The sequence below is a fragment of the Carex rostrata genome, chromosome 13 (assembly GCF_964058835.1).
Source record: "Carex rostrata chromosome 13, lpCarRost1.2, whole genome shotgun sequence".
In the NCBI taxonomy this organism is placed as follows: domain Eukaryota; kingdom Viridiplantae; phylum Streptophyta; class Magnoliopsida; order Poales; family Cyperaceae; genus Carex; species Carex rostrata.
The window spans coordinates 1,522,427-1,545,025 of NC_135930.1; the positions used below are offsets into that span (position 1 = coordinate 1,522,427).

Sequence of the window (22,599 nt, forward strand, 5' to 3'; positions counted from 1 at the left end):
CAAGTACCATTTTTTTCAAGTGCTTCCATCTCAACTTTCATTGCTTCAACCCATTTAGGATCTTTCAAAGCATCATTTACCTTTTCGGGTGCAATTTCTGAAGAGATTCTAATGGCAAAACTTTTTATTGGTTCTGGTAAATTTTTGGTAGACACATAGTTTGCAACCGGATACCTTTTTTTCTCATCTATTCCACACTCTGAAATAAATCTTTTTGGTGGTACTCCTCTATTCTTTCTATCTGGTAACCTTATTAAATTTAAAGGACTTACCTCATGGCGAATCTCAGAAGTTGTTCGAGTTGATGACTCTGTTATGTTATGTTCTTCTCTTACATCCCCCAGATCAATACAGAATTTAATTCCAGAACCAGAATTTTCAGTAGCAGTTTCAACCACCACTTGACCTGAGTCAGCTTCTATTTTATCTTTCGAATTCGAATCTGAGTGTGGATTACTCACTTCGGCCTGCTTATCTTCATACAAATCTGAATGCAGTTTGCTGATTTCGGCCTGCTCATCTTGACAATTTTCAATTTGTACACCTTTAGATTTTCTATCCTCCTGAAAGTCAGTTTCAGTTGCTGCTGGATTTAAAGGAAAAGATGTGTGCCCAAAAATAGGAACAAATGTGTCACTAGAAGTCTCAGATTTTTCATTCCACCATGATTCCCTATTCACTCCAGTCTCCCCCTGAATAGGAATCTGATTTGGTTGAAAAAAACTTTCAGTTTCAATAAACGTGACATCCATTGTGACATACCATTTATCAGATTTAGGATTCCAGCATTTATATCCTTTTTTATTTGTTCCAAACCCTAGAAAAATACACTTTTCTGCACATGGTTCAAGTTTTGTTCTTTGAGTTTTTTGAACATGAACATAAGCTACACATCCAAACACTTTTGGTGGTAAGTTTAGAACAGAAGGAATTTGAAAATGAGAAGAGAAAGTTTGTAAGGGTGTTTTAAAATTATTTGTTTTTGACGGCATTCTATTGATCAAGTAAACAGCAGTAGACACTGCATTATCCCAAAAAATTTGAGGAATGTTGTTTTCAAACATTAATGCTCTTGCAGTCTCAAGGATATGCCTATTTTTTCTTTCAGCGACTCCATTTTGTTGTGGTGTCCCTACACACGATGTTTCATGAATAATACCTTTATTAAAGAAATAATTTTTTAATACTCCATTAACAAATTCTCCTCCATTGTCACTTCTCAAACATTTAATTTCTTTTCCAAATTGCGTGTGAACCATATTACAAAAGTGTTCAAAACTTTGTGCAACTTCATTTTTTGTTTTTAACAAGTATAGCCAAGTCATGCGTGTACAATCATCAATAAAAAGCACAAACCATCGAAAATTCATTTTTGAAGAAATGGGAGAAGGTCCCCAAACATCTGAATGAATTAAAGCAAACGGAACAATACTTTTACTTAAGCTAATAGGATACGATACACGATGGCTCTTAGCCTTAAAACAAGTCTCACAGTTAAAATCAACTTCATTTAATACAATAGCAGCTCAAAATTTGAGTCAAAATTGTGACATATCAACTTCATGCGTGTACTATTTTAACGAACTTTAATAACTCAAAATTTAAAATTTAAAAGTCAAAATAAAACCGTTGGATATGATCTACATTATTTTATCTATGCATGTGTACAAATCGTGACATATCAACTTTGTTTTAGTTGACATCAAGATCTTGTAAAAACGCTCTAATGTGGATAATTTCTAGACGTTGATTTTTCAAACGATTGATTCACGTAAAAACAAAATCGAAGTAATGCAATATTTTTTTTAATGAGCATATAGAGAAAATAAGATAGATCACATTTAACAGTTTTATTTTGACGTTTATGATTTTAATTTTAATTTATTAACGTTTTTGAAAATAGATGCATGATGGAGGCACAAAAAATGAAGGCATTTCAACCCTCATATATATATATATATATATATATATATATATATAATTGTAATTTGACAGTGACTTATGGGATAGAGAATTAAAAAAATATGGAGCGATAACTGCGTTGGCCAAAAAGATTGGTGAAATAATTGGAAAACGACGTGGCACCTTAGATTCCACCTGTAGTTATCAACATCGTTGAAATATACCAGTTCATTCTTCTATATAAACACCCTCCTAGCAAATTTACCAATTCAAGTTTCATCTTCCATCTTTCCTTCTTCAAATTATCTCCCACATTACTTTCGGTTATCCTAAAAGGTATTGCTCCTGTATTACAATAGAAGTCAGTTATATTTCTAAATATTTTATTTGCTAGGGAAGTAAAATATTGTTCTTGTATTAGGTATTGTTCTAACTTTCAATAGAAGACAGTAATATGAGTCTGCATATTGCGTGCCAAAATATTTATTTAAAGTTTATTTCATTTCGATACATGTTAAATTTTGCATGAATTCCTCTACAAACTTACATAAAAAAATGTAAGACTACTTTTCATGAATTGTTTTTCACCATTTACTCGATATCTGCATGAAGACCTCATAGGTCATTTACACGAAATTGTTTTCATTAATTGTTTTTCACCATTTAATTATATGAGTAACAAATTGAGGGAGATGTGTGCAGAAATCCGCTTCATTCATGCATTACAGCAAAGTTAAATTTTTGTTGTGAGATCAAAATTCTAGTGCGATTACAGCTAACTTAAGTTGACAGGGCACTAAACTACTTTTCTCAATTAATATTGCTTCATTCTTTAATCTTTCGAGTTATATTTTTCATGACCATTTAGTAATATATTGAATATCTACATATAGCTTTACATGCATTATTTCTTTCTTCCCTATTTTCTCCTATTTGGTATTTTTTTTACAATTTGCTTTTGCAAGTAAATAATAATTCTTTTGAATTGCTAGACATCATATTGTTGTTTTTCCTGCAAGTGACATCTATATATAGCTGACCTCAAAATTGTATGGTTATCAATTTATTTAACTTAGTTTTTTATTATGATGTATTGTTATGAATTAATTAAACTAACAAGTATATAGGTGGGCCGTCAGAATTTCTTATTATTAGTTGCATCTTATTTCATTCTATAAACCCCAACATATGGGGCCCATAAAATTTGTTGGAACTTGTATACATAATACAATAATTCTATAAACCCCATAAAATGCATCTTTGAATACTTGGAAAAAAAATAAAAATAAAAAATAAAATATTATAATATGTAGTTAATCTGTCAGCGAAGAAGCAAATGGAAGTCATGAATGGAATACGTAAGGCACAACGGTCACAAGGGACAGCAGCAGTACTCGCAATCGGCACGGCTACCCCGCCTAATTTCATTTACCAATCTGAATATGCCGACTACTATTTTTGTGCTACCAAGAGTGAGCACCTTAAAGAGCTCAAGGAGGAGTTCCAGACAATCTGTAAGATAAATGCCAAGAGCAATCAGTTTTCATATGTTTTGTCTGATATTAGAAAACCTACAACTAAAAAGATAAATGCCTAACTGAGAAAATGAACAAAGTTAGCATCATTCACGCCAAAATATTTCTGGAAAATTAAATTCTTATTACTTTGTACTTAATTCTTTGTAGGTGACGATACGAAGATTCGTAAGCGTCACTTTCACTTGACAAAGGAAATGCTTGAGAAGCACCCCAAGATAACTTCACATAAGGATCAGGAATCACTGGATGCCAGACAAGACATTGTGTATGGTGAGGTGCTGAGGCTCGGTCTCCAAGCAGCAGAGAAGGCCATCAAAGAGTGGGGACAGCCAAAGTCAAAGATCACTCACCTAGTTTTCCACTCCACAACTAGCAGCATCGACATGCCTGGTGCCGATCGAAGGATGTTAGAGCTTCTTGATCTTCCTTCCTCTATCAAACGGTCAATGATGTACCACCAGAACTGCTCCGGTGGTAACACAGTGCTTCGTCTTGCTAAGGATATTGCTGAGAACACTCGTGACACACGTGTCCTTGTTATATGCTCAGAAATCACCTTGACAGCCTTCCGTGGGCCATCCAAGGGGCACAACGACACTCTCCTACCTCAAGCAATTTTTGGTGATGGAGCAGCAGCTGTTATTGTTGGGTCCGAGCCAGACCTGTCAGTTGAGCGCCCACTTTATGAAATCATTTCAGCTCGCCAAACCATTCTTCCCGGCACAGAAGATGCATTCATTGGCCACATTAGGCAAGATGGCCTCACGTTGTACATGTCACCTCCTGCACCAGAGTTTATCTCTAGCAGCGTCATTGATACTCTCTCAGAGATAGTCGAACCACTCGGGATTATTACCAACTGGAACTCAGTCTTTTGGGGGGTGAATCCCTGTATGCCGGCTATCCTAGAACAAGTGGAAGCTGAGTTGGCACTAGACAAGGAGAAACTGAAAGTGACGAGGCATGTGCTTTCTGAGTATGGAAACATGATGAGTGGGACCATTTTTTTCTTGCTTGATGAAATGAGAAAGAAGTCGGTTGGAGAAGGAAAGAAGACGGTTGGAGATGGAATGGAGTACGGGGTTCTGTTGGGATTTGGGGCTGGAATCACCATGGAGACAACCGTCTTACGCGCCAATGCAAATATTTCCGTTGCATTAGAGACCGAAGAAGATGATGTCTGGGTCATTTAAGTATATATATTTACATATATTTTTGTGTGTGTTCTTAAATAAGCTCATGCAATGAGCGAGATGTTCGGAATGGCTTTCAAATTTTAGTTGTTCTAGGTGTGAACTTATGATTTTGCTTTGTAATGTAGAAAAAGGAATAAAGAACTAAAACGTTATTTCTTAAGAATCGTCCAAATGCTAATGGTTGGAGAGGTCTAACAATTGCACCTCGTCTAGAGGTCAAACACTTACACCGTCTTATGCCAAAGTCAATTCAAAACTTAAACAACTGTAGTACTGAACTTAATACCAGATTTAGTGGAGTTTGTCATGGAATACTTGTTTTCTTGATAGATAACCAATCGTATTTGCGAGCGTGAGACTAAACTCTAATGGCAAGAAGCCCTTCTTGACGTCTAGTCATGAGAATAAGTCTTACAAGGCTTCAAGACTTTGCCTTTGAGAGATTGTCCAAATTTCTTATTAATCTCTTTTCCCTCTCTCTCATAGATGGTGAAACAAGAAGGGAAGGCCACATATTTATATTTTTGTAACTATCTTTTAGATTTTGTGTTGTGTTATGGTATCTTGTGCTTGTGATATAGATCACTTTTGCTGGACAATCATACATGACAGCATAGAATTCATAATTATATCACATATATGCTAAACTTTGAATACTATGATTTAACAATCTCTCACTTGAGCAATATGTCAAACCTTTTAATTATGTCTTGTTAAGCCTTATGCGCAAACAAACTTTTCAGTCGACTTTATGTATTCTCAAATAATGATCACATTGCTAACACAAGTGAATACATGAATTATGATGTAGTTGTGTAGCACATAAATTAAACACAAAATTGTGATCTTATCGTGCATATTTCAAATTTGGTCTCCCCTTAGAACTTAAAACTAAATGTCATAAACTTGTTGTAAAATACACAATCTAATAAACCATTTGGAAATTACATATCCAAAATAGAGATCAACATCAAAATACAGGAATAATGAAAACATAATATCTTTTTACCAAAACATGCATAGCCAGACAAACTTGATGCCAGTTACATATCCAAATTAAAACAGCAAAATCCCACTAATTGAAATTACACACCCATATGAGAAACATGCTCACGAAACTTATTGGGTGTCAAACCCTTAGTAAGTGGATATGCTTACATGGAGACTATCTCTATATGTTATATAGGTAACTAACAATTTTGTGTAATTTCCTTTACAACAAAAAACTTAATGTCAATATACTTGGACTTTAACGAGCCCTTGTTGTTAGTTACATATAGCAACGCTGAATTGTTGTCACAATATAATTTTAACTTTTTTCTCAATTGAGTTCACTATACGCAACCTAGTAACAAAATCGTGAAGCCACACATCATGAATCGATGCTTCTTGAATGAACTCTACAGTCATTGTGGAAGATGCTAATAGAGACTGTTTAGCACTCTTTCACAAAATAGCTCCTTCAGCTAACATAAAATATCTCCGGTTGTTTATTTCACGCTATCTTGACATCCTCCAACATCAAAGTCAGTATACCCAATGACCTCAATCTTTTCCGACCTCTGAGACGTGTGTACGTGATCTTTTGTCATTGCATGTACCTCAAGACCGGCTTTTTTTTTTATCATTGGAAAACAGCGATTTTGAAAAATTCTAAATATAATAATAAAAAAATGTCAAAAAAAATGTAAAATTTAGTCTCTAAGCAGATTTTATTATGGAGATCACATTGAATGGTTCGAATCAACTGTTTAAATTTTAAAATCACAAAAATAGCTTGTAAAAATATGGTGTCAAGTTGTGTCACCTTGAAATGGTGCAATCAGATCCATCAAAGGTTTGTTCTTCACATGTTATACTTTGATAAGCTTGTCCCCTGACAAGTTGATCTGACATGCTCGGTTTAATTAGGTGTTCATGATAGTTTTCATATTAGTATATGACCAAAACATCAATTTATCATTTGATCATGGAGTTTAAACACAAGTAGAAAGATTAAAGATAAAGATATCTCCCTTCATGTTCATTGCGGTTACAGAGTATCTCTCTCATTACATAAACAGGCAAATAAAAAAAGTAAACAGAGGAACACAGCAGATGCCATTCCAGCTGCAAAATCGTTACAACGATAAAACTGCACTAAACAGATCATCAGAAGAAAGATCAAATTAGAAAAATAAATAAACTTAACAATCATTTTTTTCTGGGATAAAATAAACTTGACAATCAAATTGAATTACAACTCCTCCAGGTACTCTGTTCCCAAATACTACAACTCATCCACGCTTTGCATCACCATTTCTCTCCCCTTATTTCTCTTCCCGGCTCCTCTTTTCCTCATAGAATGCCTCCTCTTCAACTCCAAGACAAGTGATCCTTTGTCGCTGCTCATAACTCCCTTGAGCGACTCACAAACTTTCTCAACAGGGAAATTAAGCACTGCCATCGAGCCACGTATGGCGAAAGCCGCTTGATCATAAGCTAAAGCGGCTGCTTCGGCACTGTCAAATGTCCCGAGCCAAACTCTGACTCCATGTCTGGTAGAATCTCTTATCTCAGCAGCGAATTTGCCCCAAGGCCGTCGTCTCACTCCGCGATAACACCGACCTTTCGGGCTAGTGGTGAAACTATCTTCACCTTTTTCGCCTTTTGGGGAGCGAGATGCGGCCTCTGTTTCTTCTTGTTCTTCTTTCGTCGGTCTAGGGCTTGTCTCGGTGGTTGCCAACATGTAAAGGAGCATCATCTCGTCGGAGTCATTTGGGTTGAAAGGGAGAGGATTATAATCTCCAGAGAATTGCAGGAAGTCCATTGTATGTAAGTGGAGATGTAGTATTTGATCCAGATGTTTAAGTTTGTTTTGATTTGTAAATGCTCTCTTTTCTCTGCTTTTGACACTTAAAATGTTGGCGCTCTTCCCCTTTTATACTTGTGGAGAAGAAGGGAAGCATTAAAAGTTGAAATATTATTCATATGTACCCTCGGAAGTTTTGAACTTGTAAAGAGGTTGTCATAAACTACTAACTAGTGCGTGGCAATTGGCAAGGACAGATCTTGAATTGATCAAATAATATCAATAATTTACTATTCTCTTCAAGAGTTAACTGAAAAAGTTAATGATAAAGGGATCGACAACTGAAAAATTTTACTGGGATGAAATTTTGAATTGGTCCTAAAGGAAACAAATAATATACAATCATCTGGTGTTCATCCTATATGAGTTTTTATTTTTGTTTAATTTAGTATTCAAATAAGTTGAATAATCAATTGTTCTTGAACTGTACTAAATAAACAAAAAATATGATATAGAAAGACGTAGAAAATTAGAAAATTACTTTCAATTTCAAAAAGATCTTGAATGGATTCTAACGTAGCAAAACAATAATAAACAATTTTCAAGTGTTCTGATTATCTGAGTTATATTCAATTTACATAAATAAAGTTTTGTTTACACTAAATTAAGATTATATTTCTCATAGACTTATTCGGTTCATGATAACAATGGTACAATGTGGGTAAATGGAAAGGAAATGGAAAGATTCAAGTGGTGGTATAGATATAATGACCCTAAGATCCAAGGTAAATGGAAAGCTTTATTATTAGCTAAGTATGGTTCACACTGTTCTCAAACCAGAATTTCTTACTTTTGGAAAGGAATTACAGCTGAATACAGGTTTTATGAAAGAAATTGGGAATGGTATGTCAACATCCTTTTCGTAAGATAGATGGATAGGATAATGAATTGGAAATTGGGAATGGTATGTCCACATTTATTCTCAATTGTGAAAGATGAATTGGCTACTGTAGCTAAGGTGTTAGGTCAAAACTTGAATTTGTCTTTCTCTAGAGTGTAGACAACTGACAGGAGTATATAAAGAGAGAATGGTTGTTATCACAACAACAAATATCTGTTATCTCTTTAGATCATTGGAGATGGTCAGCTAATAAACATTTTCAGTTTATTCATTGTATACCTAGTTGGATTTTGGTGGCATTCCAAATTCTACGTTTGATGTTACTTGGAAATCAACAATTGCCCTTAAAATTAAGGTGTTTCTTTTACTGGTTCGGAAAAACAAAATACATACAAATGTTAATTTATTTAGAAAAGGGTGGTTAGGTTGTACTGCTTGTCTTTTATGTGGCCAACCAGAAACTACAACTCATTTGTTTGTCAATTTTACACAGCACAAGGTGTCTAGCTAGAGCCAGCCTCGAGACAATACGGCCTGTCACCCCAAGACAGGATGTATCGTTGAGTAGTGTATAATTGAGAATGTATAGCTAACTTTAATGGTTTTACTTATAATTGTGATGATTTTCAAGATCTGAGGTTCATAGATCTACTTAGTAGAATTAATTAGAGGAGTTGCCTTGTGGACATTATGGCTTAATAGAAATATTTTATACTTTAATAATATACCTACATCGATCAGTTAGAAAGATTGATGCTCAAACTATATCATTAGCTTCCTTCTGTTGTAAGGCTAAGTCTAATAATTCTTTCTTCAAGTTAATCCTTATTCTACCAGGAGATGTCCTCTGGTTCGGGGGGGGGGGGGAGGGATCTAGTACAGTAGGAGGTCCTCAATATTTGATAAACATGCACTTGCCCTTGAAACAAATGGTAGAGAGCAGCGAGGACGTTTGATCATGCGACCCAATAGAGATGTTCTGGAAAATCTTTAGTATTGGATGTTATATTGCAAGCTTTTTATTACACTGCCAACTGGAATCATCAAGTTTAATTGTGATGCCCCATATTCAAGTCAAAGGTACCAACAAAACAGTAAAAGATCCTGCTGAAGTCCATCTCCAGGTGACTAGGTTAGGTTTACTCAAAGAATAAAATGTATTATCAAATCTAATAGACTAATAGTAGAAGATAAAGAATGCCATTCTGATAACATGATACTAGTTAATTGTCTGTTGAATTGAAAGCAGAGACAATAGTGATAGTTGGATCTAAAAGAAATTCTAAATAAATTACGATATAACTAGTATAAAGAGCATTCATCATACCAATAACTCTATAAATTTCCATATTAAATACCAAGATAAGATAAAATGCCAGACCAAAAAGATGAAGTCCTTAATTAATGTATCTAAACCAGTGGGACCATATTTATCAATAAGAATATCCTTCCATTTATCATTAGCTGTAGTCCTTGAACCTAGATCACCACTTAGCTAGCCAAAAGGGAAGTATTCATTCTAGTCAAGTCTAACACTCCAAGACCCCTTTGTGACTTACATAAACAAACAATGCCCCAAGTTATCAAATGATATTTTTTTGTACCAAGGGAACTACCACACCAAAGAAAACTTTTTTTTTATTTTGTCAATTTTGTTATTAATAGCGAGAAGTATTTTGTATATGGATAGCCAATAAAGACGAATGACTGAAAGAACAGAGTTTAGTAAGGCAACTTTCCCACCTAATATGAGTAGATAGCCTTTCTAAGTTTATAATAATTTTTTCAATTTTTTCTACAAGTGGGGTCCAGTCAGATAGTTGTAATTTATTCCAATGAAATGATACTCCTAAATAAGTAATTAAAAAGACAGAGACTTTACAACCTAATTGGCTTGCTAGCGAGTCAGTAAAGGATGGTGAGATATTAAAACGAATTAACTCACATTTATCAAAATTTATTTTTAAACCTAAACTATTTTATCTTGCAAGCTTTTGATTGGCTGACATTGTTAGGTTCATATTGTGATGTTTAGTATGCTTTGACTTGTTAGGTTAATTCTGTGATGTTTTGGCTTGTTTCATGCATGCCTTTCCTATGATGGCATCAAATGAAACTTTGTAATAACTTTAGTAACTGTACATTTGTCAGGTGCTATGTACCAGATATGTATAGAAATGAAACTTGGTACTGTTATTCTGTTGGAATGGTTTTATTAATGAAATATGTGGGTTTCACCCACTACGTAAAAAAAAAAAAAGTAATTGTCAAGGTGAGAAAAGAAGCAAAAATTATTAGAAGAAGTCTTTGAACAAACAAGTTAGACATATTTAAGAAGGAAAAAAATGACTTGGGCAATAGCGCCAAAAAGCGCAGTATAAAAACTATAAATGAAAAGCGTTTTATTTTGTAGGAACAATCCAATAAGATTAAATAAGAAAAAAGAAAGGATCCTCATAATTATTTCTTCAACTCTATTCCCGCATTATTTCTCCACTTAACTTCCGTAATTACTATGGAAGCACTAAAACATTAATAAAAAGGGAACTATTTAAGAGGAAGCGGAAATGAGTGTGGAGATGAATATAATTATTCAAAAAAAAATACCGTGGGTTGGGTTTATTTTAATTTTGTATTTCTTTTTTTTATCAGTTCAGTTTAAAAGTTGCCCCGGTGCATAAGATTTAGGACTTTGTCCCACCAGTAAGGAAGGGATCAGTATCCTCCCACGTACCTGACTGAATCTGATTGAAATGGACCGCCGGATCTACTGCCTCTGATGTCAGAGGGAGAGGTCAATCTTTTAGAGGAGCATGTAGACCAAGTGGAACTGGTAGGGGAACCCACCCCAGAGGTACCAGGTGTTTCAATCCCTATGCATGGTATAATCCAGGATACACGGGCTGATATTCCATTTACTTGAACACAAGATCCAAGAAGACCGAAGATTAAATATTTTGTTTAGATGATAGTATATGCTAATTTCTACTTTTTTGTTCTTTAGTTCTACTACATCTCTTATGGCTGTTTTGTATTAGAGCTCAACATTCCTTTGTTTAGCAGTGCTTTTTGTAAACATGCTATAAGCTCTAGTTGTTTGGAGTTTTTTTAGCATTTGACATTTATATTGGTTTCTAATGAAATCGGTAACTACCCGGATATGTGCAGGGGCAGTATTATTTGTGCTTTGTGATTCGTGTTAGTTTAAAAATCTGGGCTGAGAATAAATCTGGGCCGTCCATTTCAGTCAGATTAAGTCAGATATCTCGGAGGACACGGATTCATAAGGAAGTCTAGCATGTCAATGAAGCACAACGGCCTGGTCAAAACATGGATTCGGATTAATGTGCTGGATCTCATGTGGCTATGGAGTGTGTGATATGAACTGTCATGATGGTGGTGATAGGATCCAGTTTCAATTGATACAATATAAATCGAGTACAAATATTTGAAGTATATTAATATTCGTACCGATTAAGAATTACTTTATCTGTTAAGTATTACTACTATTTTTCTTAGCTGAATATATCCCACACATACATTTTAAAATTAACAAGCAACAAACTAATAAAGATCACTTATTATTATTATAATAATAATTATAATAATAATAATAATAATAATAATAATAATAATAATAATAATAATGATAATAATAATGATGATAATAATGATGATGACGATGATGACGTTGATGACGATGATGACAATGATAATAATAATAATAAGCAACAAGCGTACTTTACCTTTATCTGATATGCTAAAATTATTTCTACCCCTTACCCTATGCACTCTTAAAAATACATTATATATACCTGTCTTTTCTAATACAAAACAGATTTTAAGCAGTGTTTATGTGTGTGCGCCCCTATGACGTGTCAATTAATAGTAATTTGAACATGACATGTAAAATCTCACTTAAGAGGAGTCCTGAAAAGAACGGACTCCAAATCACGATCGATTTCTTTTTCAAACTCTGCTACAGCTGCAAGGGCCCTTTCCGAATGCCACAAATGCCTTACAAAAAAGAATAACACAAAAAAAAGAAATAAAAAAAATTGACTCCGAGAAAATACTATTTAAACATTAATAGTAATTTGAATATGACATGTCAATTAATAGATAATATGAACTGTCAATATTAATAGGGAATATTTTATTCCTAATGGCAATGTTGAGAATCTACAAGACAAAAATCAGTCGTTATTTAAGACAGCTGCTTGTCAGTGAATCATATACAATAGTTTCTATATTCATAAAAGATTACGTAATATTTATCATGTTTGGGGGAGCATTGATCACCAATTTAATTTAGGATTAAACATATTTACCAATTTCGTGATAGCACATCAATATGTATTACGTATATGAGATAGTGACATAGCATGGAGAAAGTTTGAATTGAGAGGATAGGTTAGAATCATGGAATAGGCTAAACGTCACGCACTTAACACATTAATTTGAGCCATTCATTTGCAAACGTAGTTGCGTTTGCACGGACACATAGAAAGCTGTAACAGGCCATAACAGGCTTAGGTAAAGCCTATAAACCTTTTAATAAATCTAACAAACTAAGGTAAAACAACGATGCTAGTGTCTATTAGTTGCTCGGATACTCCATCTTAGGCACCTTACCCGTATCGGGTGTGTATCCAATAACAATACGCATCTGATACGGGCACGATATGTATCTGATATGCCAGCTAGCGTATCGGCTTATGTGGCGTATCCTATATCACTCGATACGGTCTCTGATACGTCTCTGACTCGTTTGAATACGGATCTGTCACATCTAGATACGGCCTTGATACGGATCAGACACGTTGTGCATAATTAGATCGAGCGTGCACCGATGAACAATGCTCAGGCCATAGACCGCGCGTGGACCATCCACCAAAACCCAGCTATTGTATTTATCCATAATTTATTATATTTAATGTCAAACTTGAAATCCAAAATTATATTTAATGTATACAAGTGTTTTAATAATATAATTAAAATAATAAAAAATAATATATATATAATTGACATATCGTATCTTTGATTTTTGAAAATTGTCGTATCGCCGTATCCATGCAACATAGGTCTTCAACAAATGTTAGTATTTTATTGGCTGTTGAAGACAATAAATTATCCTCGGCTTTAATTTTTTTTTTAAAATAGTCCTTATAAAATTTATTAATTATACTTTGATGATGTGAGCATCGGGTCTATAAATTATCCTGCATACGAAATATTTGATCAATTTTCGACGATAGCAAAGGGTGTGTCTTTGTTAATTAATTTTATCTTACCCAATTAATAGAAATGGGTCAAGCGCGCCATAGAGAGAACAAATCCCGGCTCAAAGTACTAAATGTGAACTGAAGACATATATAGGGGTCTGGGCTAGACAGTTCATGATTGTAGGATGGGCTTTGGTCCATGTACTGTAACGGTGCCTTACTTGGCTCCTGATAGTGTGTGCATGTTTTGCCAAAAATCAGTTGCTGCATTAATTAGGACGATGGTGAGAATTGGAAATTTTTCATAATATGGTTGCAGAGAGAAGAGATTGGAGACATGTTCATGTGTTATATATATATATATAGGACCAGCATAAGAGATTTGACCATAGGCATCTGGGATGGTGGCATCGGACGGTGAGTTTGTGCGCAGGTTGTGTATGAAGCATGCTACAGGCATCCTGGACACGAATACTGGCAACAATCAGTGGGTTGTTGATCGGTTCAAAGTGGGTTGCACTTGGATTTGGTTTTGAGTTTGATTAGGGTTGACTCAGACTTGGTTTGGGGTCTTTGAAGTTTAATTTGTCTTTGCTTGAGTTTGATGTGAATTTGGTTTATGAATTTGAGGAGTTTGGATTTGATTTGTCTTTAGAAACAAACTTTATTTCGGGTCTTTGGATTTTTAGTTGGTCTTCGTTTGGATTTGGCTTGAGTTTGTTTTGCAACTTTTCGGAATTTAGTTTGGAATTTGGTTTTGGTTGGGCTTGAGTTGAGCTTAGTTTGGAGTCTTTGGATTTTAACTAGGCCTTCGTTTCAAATTGACTTGGGTTTGGTTTGAATTCTTGGGAAATTTGGGTTTGATTAGGCTTGATTTGGACTGAATTTGAATTTGGAAGTCAATTGGTCTTGATTTGGGTTTTATTGGGATTTATATGGAGTTAGTTGGATTGAATTTGGGATTATTTGGACATATTTTATTTGGGCTTAATTTGGGTTTAGAATTGAATGGGGTTTATCTTGGATTTCTTTGGATTTAATTTCAATTTGAGATTGGATTGGATCTGATTTCAGGTTGTTTGGGGTTTATTAGGGCTTGTTTTAGTACTGAAATTGTTCTAAATGGGGTCTTAATTGCGTGGGGTTTTATTTAGATTGATTTCGAGTTAGTTAGGGGCCATTCGGGATTGATTTAGATAACTTACAGTCAAAAAGGGATTGCTTATACATTCTAAAAGTCCACAAGGGCTATTTTACAAAGTTTGAGAGTTAGGTAATAATTTTCTGATTTCTTAAGGGGTTTTCTGCAAAAGTAGTATTTCTTCCATTCGGTATCTCTTTATTCTGGGCCTTCTTCATCATTGGGCTTTGCCAATTTATTCTTCGGCTTTGGTTGCTTTTTACTTCTCTTTGGTGGGTCAGAGTGCGACATGGTGGGTCCCGGTTGTTAGCTTCTTAGCATTTTTATCAGCAGATTCCATGGTTCAAAGGGTCGTTGAGATGCGTGATTGAATCAGATTGTGCCGCATCATGAGATCGGTCATATGTGGTTGTAAATTTGAAGTGTTAAGACCAAATATTAATAAAAGACCGGTTAGTTATAAATGGGTGTATAAAATCAAATATAATAGTGATGGTACTATAGAAAAGTATAAAATAAGACTTGTAACTAAAAGATTTATCCAAACTTATGGCATAGACTATAATTAAACATTTGCACCGGTTGCAGAGATGAATACCGTAAGAATTTTATTTTCTATTGCCGTAAACAATGATTGAAATCTCTACCAAATAAATGTTAAAAATGCATTTTTTTCAAAAAACACATGAAAAAGATGTGTATATGACATTACCACCTGATCATAAATTGGAAATAAATTCTAACTTTGCTTATAGGCTTAATAAATCAATTTATGGATTAAAGCATTCACCACGGGATTGGTATGGCAAGCTTAATTAGCTCTTATTTAATTTTTTATAATTTTAAAATTAGTAATACCGATCATTCTTTATTTACTAAATGTGACGGTAACAATACTACTCTCATTTTAATATATGTAGATGACATTATAATTACCGGAAATAATTTTGAGCAAATTCAAAAAATTAAGAAACAACTGAAAGAAAATTTTGACATAAAAAATTGAGGATATCTTGAATATTTTTTAGAAATAGAGGCCACTTCAGATTTGTTAAAAAAACAAGTTAGGATGTAAAGCGACCTCCACCCAAATTGACAACAAATGCAAATTAAATAGTAAAGATGGTGTACCTTTAAAAGACATAAATCAATTTCCGTCAGCCAAATTAGTAAATTCTCACCAAGAACACCACATTTAGAAGCCGTAAATAGAATTTTGAGATTTTTAAAAAGTAATCCCAGCAAAGTTATTTGGATGAAAAATAATAATTTTAATGAGATGTGGTCATTCCGATGCAGATTGGGTCAGAAGCTTCGATAGAAAATCGATAATCAATTTTTGCACATTTGTAGGCGGAAATCTAGTCACATGGAAAAGCAAGAAACAAAATGTTGTAGCACGATCAAGCGTCGAAGCCAGATATCGTGCCATGACATCAATCGCAAGCGAATTAACTTGGATCAAACAACTCCTATTAGACATGGGATTTAAAAGTCAAACTCCGATTAAAATGTATTGCGACAACAATTCGGCACAACACATAGCTTCCAATCATGTGTTTCATGAGCACACAAAGCATATAGAAGTATATTGCCACTTTATTAGAAAAAAGGTTCAAGCAAAACAAATTGAAATATCATACGTAAAAAGTGAAGATATATACATTTGAGAAAATTACAAGCAAGCTAGGATTGTACGATATCTTCACTAAAGGCTTGGATCCGGGTCCATTTGAGAAAATTACAAGCAAGCTAGGATTGTACGATATATACATTCCTAGCTTGAGGGGGTGTTAAAAATAACGGCTAGTTATAATTTTTGAATTATAACGGCTAGTTTAGGGAGTAGTGTATTGTAATTTTGTAATTAATAGGTTAGTAGTTAGTGGTTAGTGGTTAATAGTTGGTGGTTGTAATTAATAGTACAACGGCTGGTTTTTGAATTTTTTTATATAAATAGTGATACATGTAAAGCTCAAAATAAGATTGCAATAATAAAATTATTTTCTTACATCTCTTCTCTCTTGCAAAAATTAACAGAATGACATCAAACAATGCTAGAAGAATTTGTCGCAGCAAGAACAGTGGAGCTCAAGCACAAAATCTGTGAAGAAAAAAACACATGCATACTTACAAAGGCATTGGCACGAGGCAAATTAGAGCAATTCCGTGATTAGCATTTTCTAAAATTAGTTGTCAGAAGATATAGTTAGCATATTTCTATATCTAGCATAGATAATTAAGGAGTATGTATCAATTTTAGTACATAGTGGAGGTAGTGATGGTCTAATATTATCAAGCGATGTATTAAATACAAAAGATAAAGTTTATGTTTTTAATCAATTTAGAGAATCAAATATTTTCTTTGCATGAAACAGAATTGTACGTATGAGTTTTGGTAAAGTTTTTTTTGGTAGAAAGTAGAAAAAAAAAAATTGGTAAAGTTTTGCTGCGCATATAGAAAAGTTTTCAGCATGTATATGCGGTATCCAATGGAAACACAATACTAATAGAGTGATTTCAGATTTAATACCCCATAAAGAAACCCAGTCGGTTGTGGGCAGAGCGTAGCAGGACCAACAGGCATAGGATACCTAGATCCGCTGGTGCAGTGATGCATGCGCCTTCTTTGCAAATACAATTCACATTACCACTTTGATTGATGGGGGCACAATGTGCGCTATATTGATGGTGCAAGAAAAGTATTTGATGAAATTCCACGTAGAGACATTGCCACATGGAATGTGTTATTATTTGGTTTTGTGCTATGTAGCCATTGTCACCTTCAACTGAATCCTAATGAAACACTCAATTCGACTACAGTTATTGCTGCTCAAGATGCGTCCAGTCAGCTAGGCACAATTGTTGATAAAACTGTCATTCACAATTTCAGGGATTGTACAAAGAAAAAAGCTTTGCCTTACAATGCTATGAAACCTTCATTACAATGCTGTTAATTTCATTATTTTATTGCAGAGAATAAAATAATAAATTATTGTAAACCTAAATTATTCTTCTCCTTATTATTTGTATTTTTGTTTCTACTTGAATTCCTTAAAAAAAAATTTATCTGTATATTATATATCGAAAAAGCTTTCAAGTAATTGGGTTTCTTGCCTTACGATTGTAACAGTAGTTTGTACTCTTTAGTTTTTTACAACTTGTTTCAAAGAGAGATACAATATTCTCATTGTTGGTTTATTTTATATTAACATAACATAACATAACACTATAGTCCTTTGATGATTGGTTGAGATGAATTCTTAATTTCTTGCAAAGATGAAATTAAGCTTTTCCCAAAATTAAGTTTTGTTTTGTTCCTTGGGCTGGGTAAAGATTAAATATGCTTCCAAATGCTTTAATTTTTTTAAATCTTGTAGCTATAAAAATGTGAGTCCAATAAATATTGCTACCGAAATTACGTTTGATATTTGGTTTTTCTGCAATTATTCTTAGAACCAAAAATATTATATATATACAAAAAAAAAATTAAAAAAAGAAATGGGGGTCAGTTGACCGCCATACACATTTAATGTAATTCTGCCTCTGGTTGGCATACACAGGTCATGTCAGGTTTGGTAGCAGATTTAATTATTTACTTGTTTAGGGTGGTCAATTTAAGGTGAAATTTAAATGTTTGAACTAGTGAATCTCTATATATTTCAGGTCAATTTTAACTACTCAAGGCATAGATCTAGAACTTTAACCTCAGATATGCTGGCATGTACAGGTCATGTCAGATTTGGTAACAAATTTAATTAGTTTCTTGTTTAGCGTGGTTAATTTAAGGTGAAATTTAACTCTTGAACTAGTGAATCTCTATATACTTCAGGTCAGATTTTACAAACACTCTAAGGCATAGATCTAGAATTCTATAGGTTGTTAACCTCAGATATGTTGACATGTACAGGTCATGTCAGGTTTGGTAGCAGATTTAATTAGTTTCTGGTTAAGGGTGGTTAATTTAAGGTGAAATTTAACTCTTTCAACCAGTGAATCTCTATATATTTCAGGTCAACTCTAACAACCACTCTTAAGGCATAGATGTAGAAGTCTACAAGTTGTTAACCTCAGATATGAACAAAGTATTGAAAAAAAAAGAAGAGAAAGCAACAAACTGGAATAGGTGAATTAGTAGAGCTAACAGCGGGGGTAAAAAATATTCTGGGTCAAAACAGTTGGTGAAAAGAGGAGGGAGGGAAAGAAGGGTAAATGTGGGTCCCACTGGGATATTTTGTTAAAAAAAATTGAGGGGGCATTTTGTTTTATATTTTCAACAAGTAGGGTATATTATAAATTCCCCCCTTTGCTTCTTATGTTGGAAATAAATTTGCTGTTATTCTTGAGGAATAACAGGAATCTGTTATTCGGATCCCAGCTGTTGATATTGTTGAGATTTGGGCATGAATTTTTTTTGTTGAGATTTGTGCATAGAAAAATGTGAACGGTTGAGGTCGTAATAGCAGGTTCCTGTTATTGCTGAAGAATAACAACAGATTTATTTCCTCTTATATATGTTACTTACTCTGCTTCTCTCTCCGCTTTTGTAATAATAACATCTTCACTCATCGCCTTTGAGATAAAATATTACAAAACATATATAGTTCATACCATACTTTTCAAAAAGATTGCTTCTATAGATATTTACTTTTGTTCATGATTGCTCTCTTCTCAGTCTCAGCTCATGTTAAAAAATTATCTTCATGAGAAAAAAATAATAATGACCTCCTAATGCTTATTTCAAATACAAAACAAGTCTATTTAATCGGATGCGGGTTTGATAGGTACCGGTCACCTTTTTCATATGCGGGTTTTTATACCCAATTCGTAATTTTCTTTTTATAATGCAGCCAAACCTAAAAACTCGTTTAGTCAACCAGGCAAATGGACCATATCTCAATTTTGCGAAAATTTTTCAATTTTCCCTTTCAAACTTATCCGATTACTGTAGCCCAATTCAAAACAAACTAATAAAAATCTCTAATAAAACAGAAACCTACTTCATATCTACTCTTTCAATCAAATTCGCCTACATATCCCTTCGATTTTTCATATGAAATTATTAAGCCAAACCAATGTCAAACGGGCCTCTGAGGTTAATGGAAGCATTTTGAGCCAAAAAGGTTCATCCCTCTCTCTATCTTCTTCTACCTTCAAGGAAACACAAACATACAACTTGACGATTCAATTTTGCAAGAACAATGACATTAAGATTTTAACAACATTGACCATCTTTCTTCGGCTTTCCAAGCTCACAGATCTTACCGAGGAGGATGACACAGGTTATACTGGAGATATTAGTAATGTAATTGTGTTAAGTAGGAGGTAATTCCAATTTTTTATTAATACCCTAAAAAATAATAAAAATATCAAATATGCCCTCTAATTTTTTTTTTTCAAATCTGCCCTGACCGCCCAAATGTTGGGTGGTGTTTTTCTACAAAACTGCCCCATGTTGGTGCAGTCAACTTATTTTTTTACCAAACCGCCCAGGGGCGGGTCAGCTACAGTAATTTTTTTTTTTTTAGAGACCTTAATATTTTCCTCTAAAAATGAGAAATGAAGATTATATCAACTTTTAATGAATATTATTTGTTAACTTTTAATATATCAACATTTAATGAAGATTATTTGTTAAATTTCGAGTGCACACATATTAGATCAACTATAAAAGAAAATGACTTAATACGTATGAGACGATAATAAGAAAATAATTGAATTTTAACAATAATAAATAAAATATAACATATCAAATTATTTATTTGAATAAAAAAACTTTTAAATATTTAACATATATATGAAAGTAACTCTTTTGTTCAACCCAATAAGCCACACCATATACAAAGGCATAGCCATAAATTAGAAAGTTAGAGAAAGTTAAACCCTAGCGACATGAGAACAAAGAAACTGGAAATGAAAAAATGGTACTGGAGAGAAGGATAAAAACGATGGGGTAAAGAAATTAAAAATGAGGTGGCAGCAAGATCAAGTATAAGCATATTCATAAAATATAAGATTGTTGATATAATAACCATACCCAATATTAAACTGCTGCTCATTTTTTTGCTCTATGGCCTACGGCCCAGAACATTCATCTAAAAATGAAAACATGAGATACCTTGATTAATTAATTAATACAATACCTTTATTCTTCAAGGTTACCAATATTCAAGTTTATAAGTTCCAGTTTCATGATTTGGGGATCCCATTTAATTTAGTTTATAATTTTGTAAATTTCATTATTCCTATTTCAATTTCAGTTAATAAAATAGACCTGATGCTAGATGTTTAATCAATTAGTCAGTTAATATAGAAACCTCCATAGCATCAGAAATTTTTAAATTTGAGCCTATATTTTTTTTTACATTTTTACTATTGTCATTTTTCAAAATTCACAATGTTATATAAGATCTCTAAAAAAAAATTATTGTAGTTGGCCGCCCGGCCCAGGGGCGGTTTAATCAAAAAAAAAGAAAAAGAAGTTGACAGCCCCCGCGCGGGGCGGTTTGGTAAAAAAACCTGGCCAGCCCACGTTTGGGCAGTCAGGGCATATTTGATATTTTCTTTATTTTTTAGGGTATTAATAAAAAAATTGGGAGATAATTAGTGAAGATGTTTTGAATTAATCATAATCAAATCTATAAATAGGACTCGTATTATTTTAATCATATACGCAGAATCAATACAAGATTCTCTCTTTCATAAAGTCTATTATTGTCTTTCTCTGATATTTTTGGTGATGTTGATATCAATATTTAACACATTGATTATTATAGCCTCACAACAAATAATATTTTTAATTAGCATAAGCATGTCCAAATCACTGAATTAGAAATTTTAGCTAGTGGTATTATAGTTAAATGATCAAAACATTCTAACTCAATTTGTTAATTTTAGCCATAGCTATAGTACAATTTACCTTTAGCTGAAATCAAGCTTCTAAATAGCGTTTATAGCGGTGTAGCGGGGAGACAAAAAAAAAAAGCTTTAGCGAATAGCGGAGCTATAGCAAAAGCTATTATAAATAGCATTTTTTTATTTCAAAAATTATATTTTATATTTCTACTAATAGTAAAAAGAGTGATGCTTCTATGGACATAAGGGCTTATTTGTAAAATGAATATATTTTTATTTTCAAAGTTCAAACAGCCGATCCGAACCGTTCATCTTGTTCTCCATATTAATATATCTTTGGAGACCAAATTTTACATTTTTCTGAATTTATTTACTATTTATTAAGATGGGTATAAAAAATATCAAATTCATACCATTGAATTTTGTACCCATCTTAATAAATAGTAAAAAAAATTCAGAAAAATGTAAAATTTGGTCTCCAAGCACATATTAATATGGAGAACAAGATGAACGGTTAGGATCGACTGTTTGAACTTTAAAAATAAAAATATGTTCAATTTACAAATAGGTCCTTATGTCCATAGAAGGCTTTGCCTAGTAAAAATGTCTCATCAAGAAAAAAAATATCAAATTAATTAAGAAGTTCTAATATTATTCATATTAAACCAATACAAAGTTCAAATTGTCATTCAAAATATCCCTAATTCAAAAACTATCGATATATTTTATATTCAAAATATACCACTACCATATATTAATGCATGATACAAAATTTAATTGATATAGCGGTATAGCCCGCACATGTTCCATTGTATTGATATAGCTTAATAAAGTAAAAAAAAAACAATCTAGATATTAAGGCCCATTAAAATTGCAAAATCATATTTTCAGAAAAAAAAATTGCAAAATCATAACCCATGTAGCATAGCGGACCGCTATTACCGCTATAGCGGTCGTAGCTTGATTAGCACAGTTTTAGCCCGTAGCTTAGCTTTCTGGGTCCAAAACCGCTATAGCGGCGCTATAGCTTCGCTATAGCTAGCTATTTAG

At 33.4% G+C, this 22,599-nt stretch overlaps 1 protein-coding gene and 1 pseudogene across 1 annotated transcript; one reads left to right on the forward strand and one right to left on the reverse strand.

The window, feature by feature from the left end:
• Positions 1–2,157: 2,157 nt before the first annotated feature.
• Positions 2,158–4,799, forward strand: LOC144564706 (stilbene synthase 4-like). Its single transcript, XM_078314305.1, has 3 exons — positions 2,158–2,238; positions 3,228–3,416; positions 3,588–4,799. The coding sequence occupies exons 2-3, from the start codon at positions 3,239–3,241 to the stop codon at positions 4,631–4,633; spliced, it is 1,224 nt and encodes a 407-aa protein (XP_078170431.1). The 5' UTR covers positions 2,158–2,238; positions 3,228–3,238; the 3' UTR covers positions 4,634–4,799.
• A 2,077-nt stretch (positions 4,800–6,876) lies between these two features.
• On the reverse strand, positions 6,877–7,512 carry LOC144564707 (ethylene-response factor C3 pseudogene; annotated as a pseudogene).
• Positions 7,513–22,599: the final 15,087 nt, after the last annotated feature.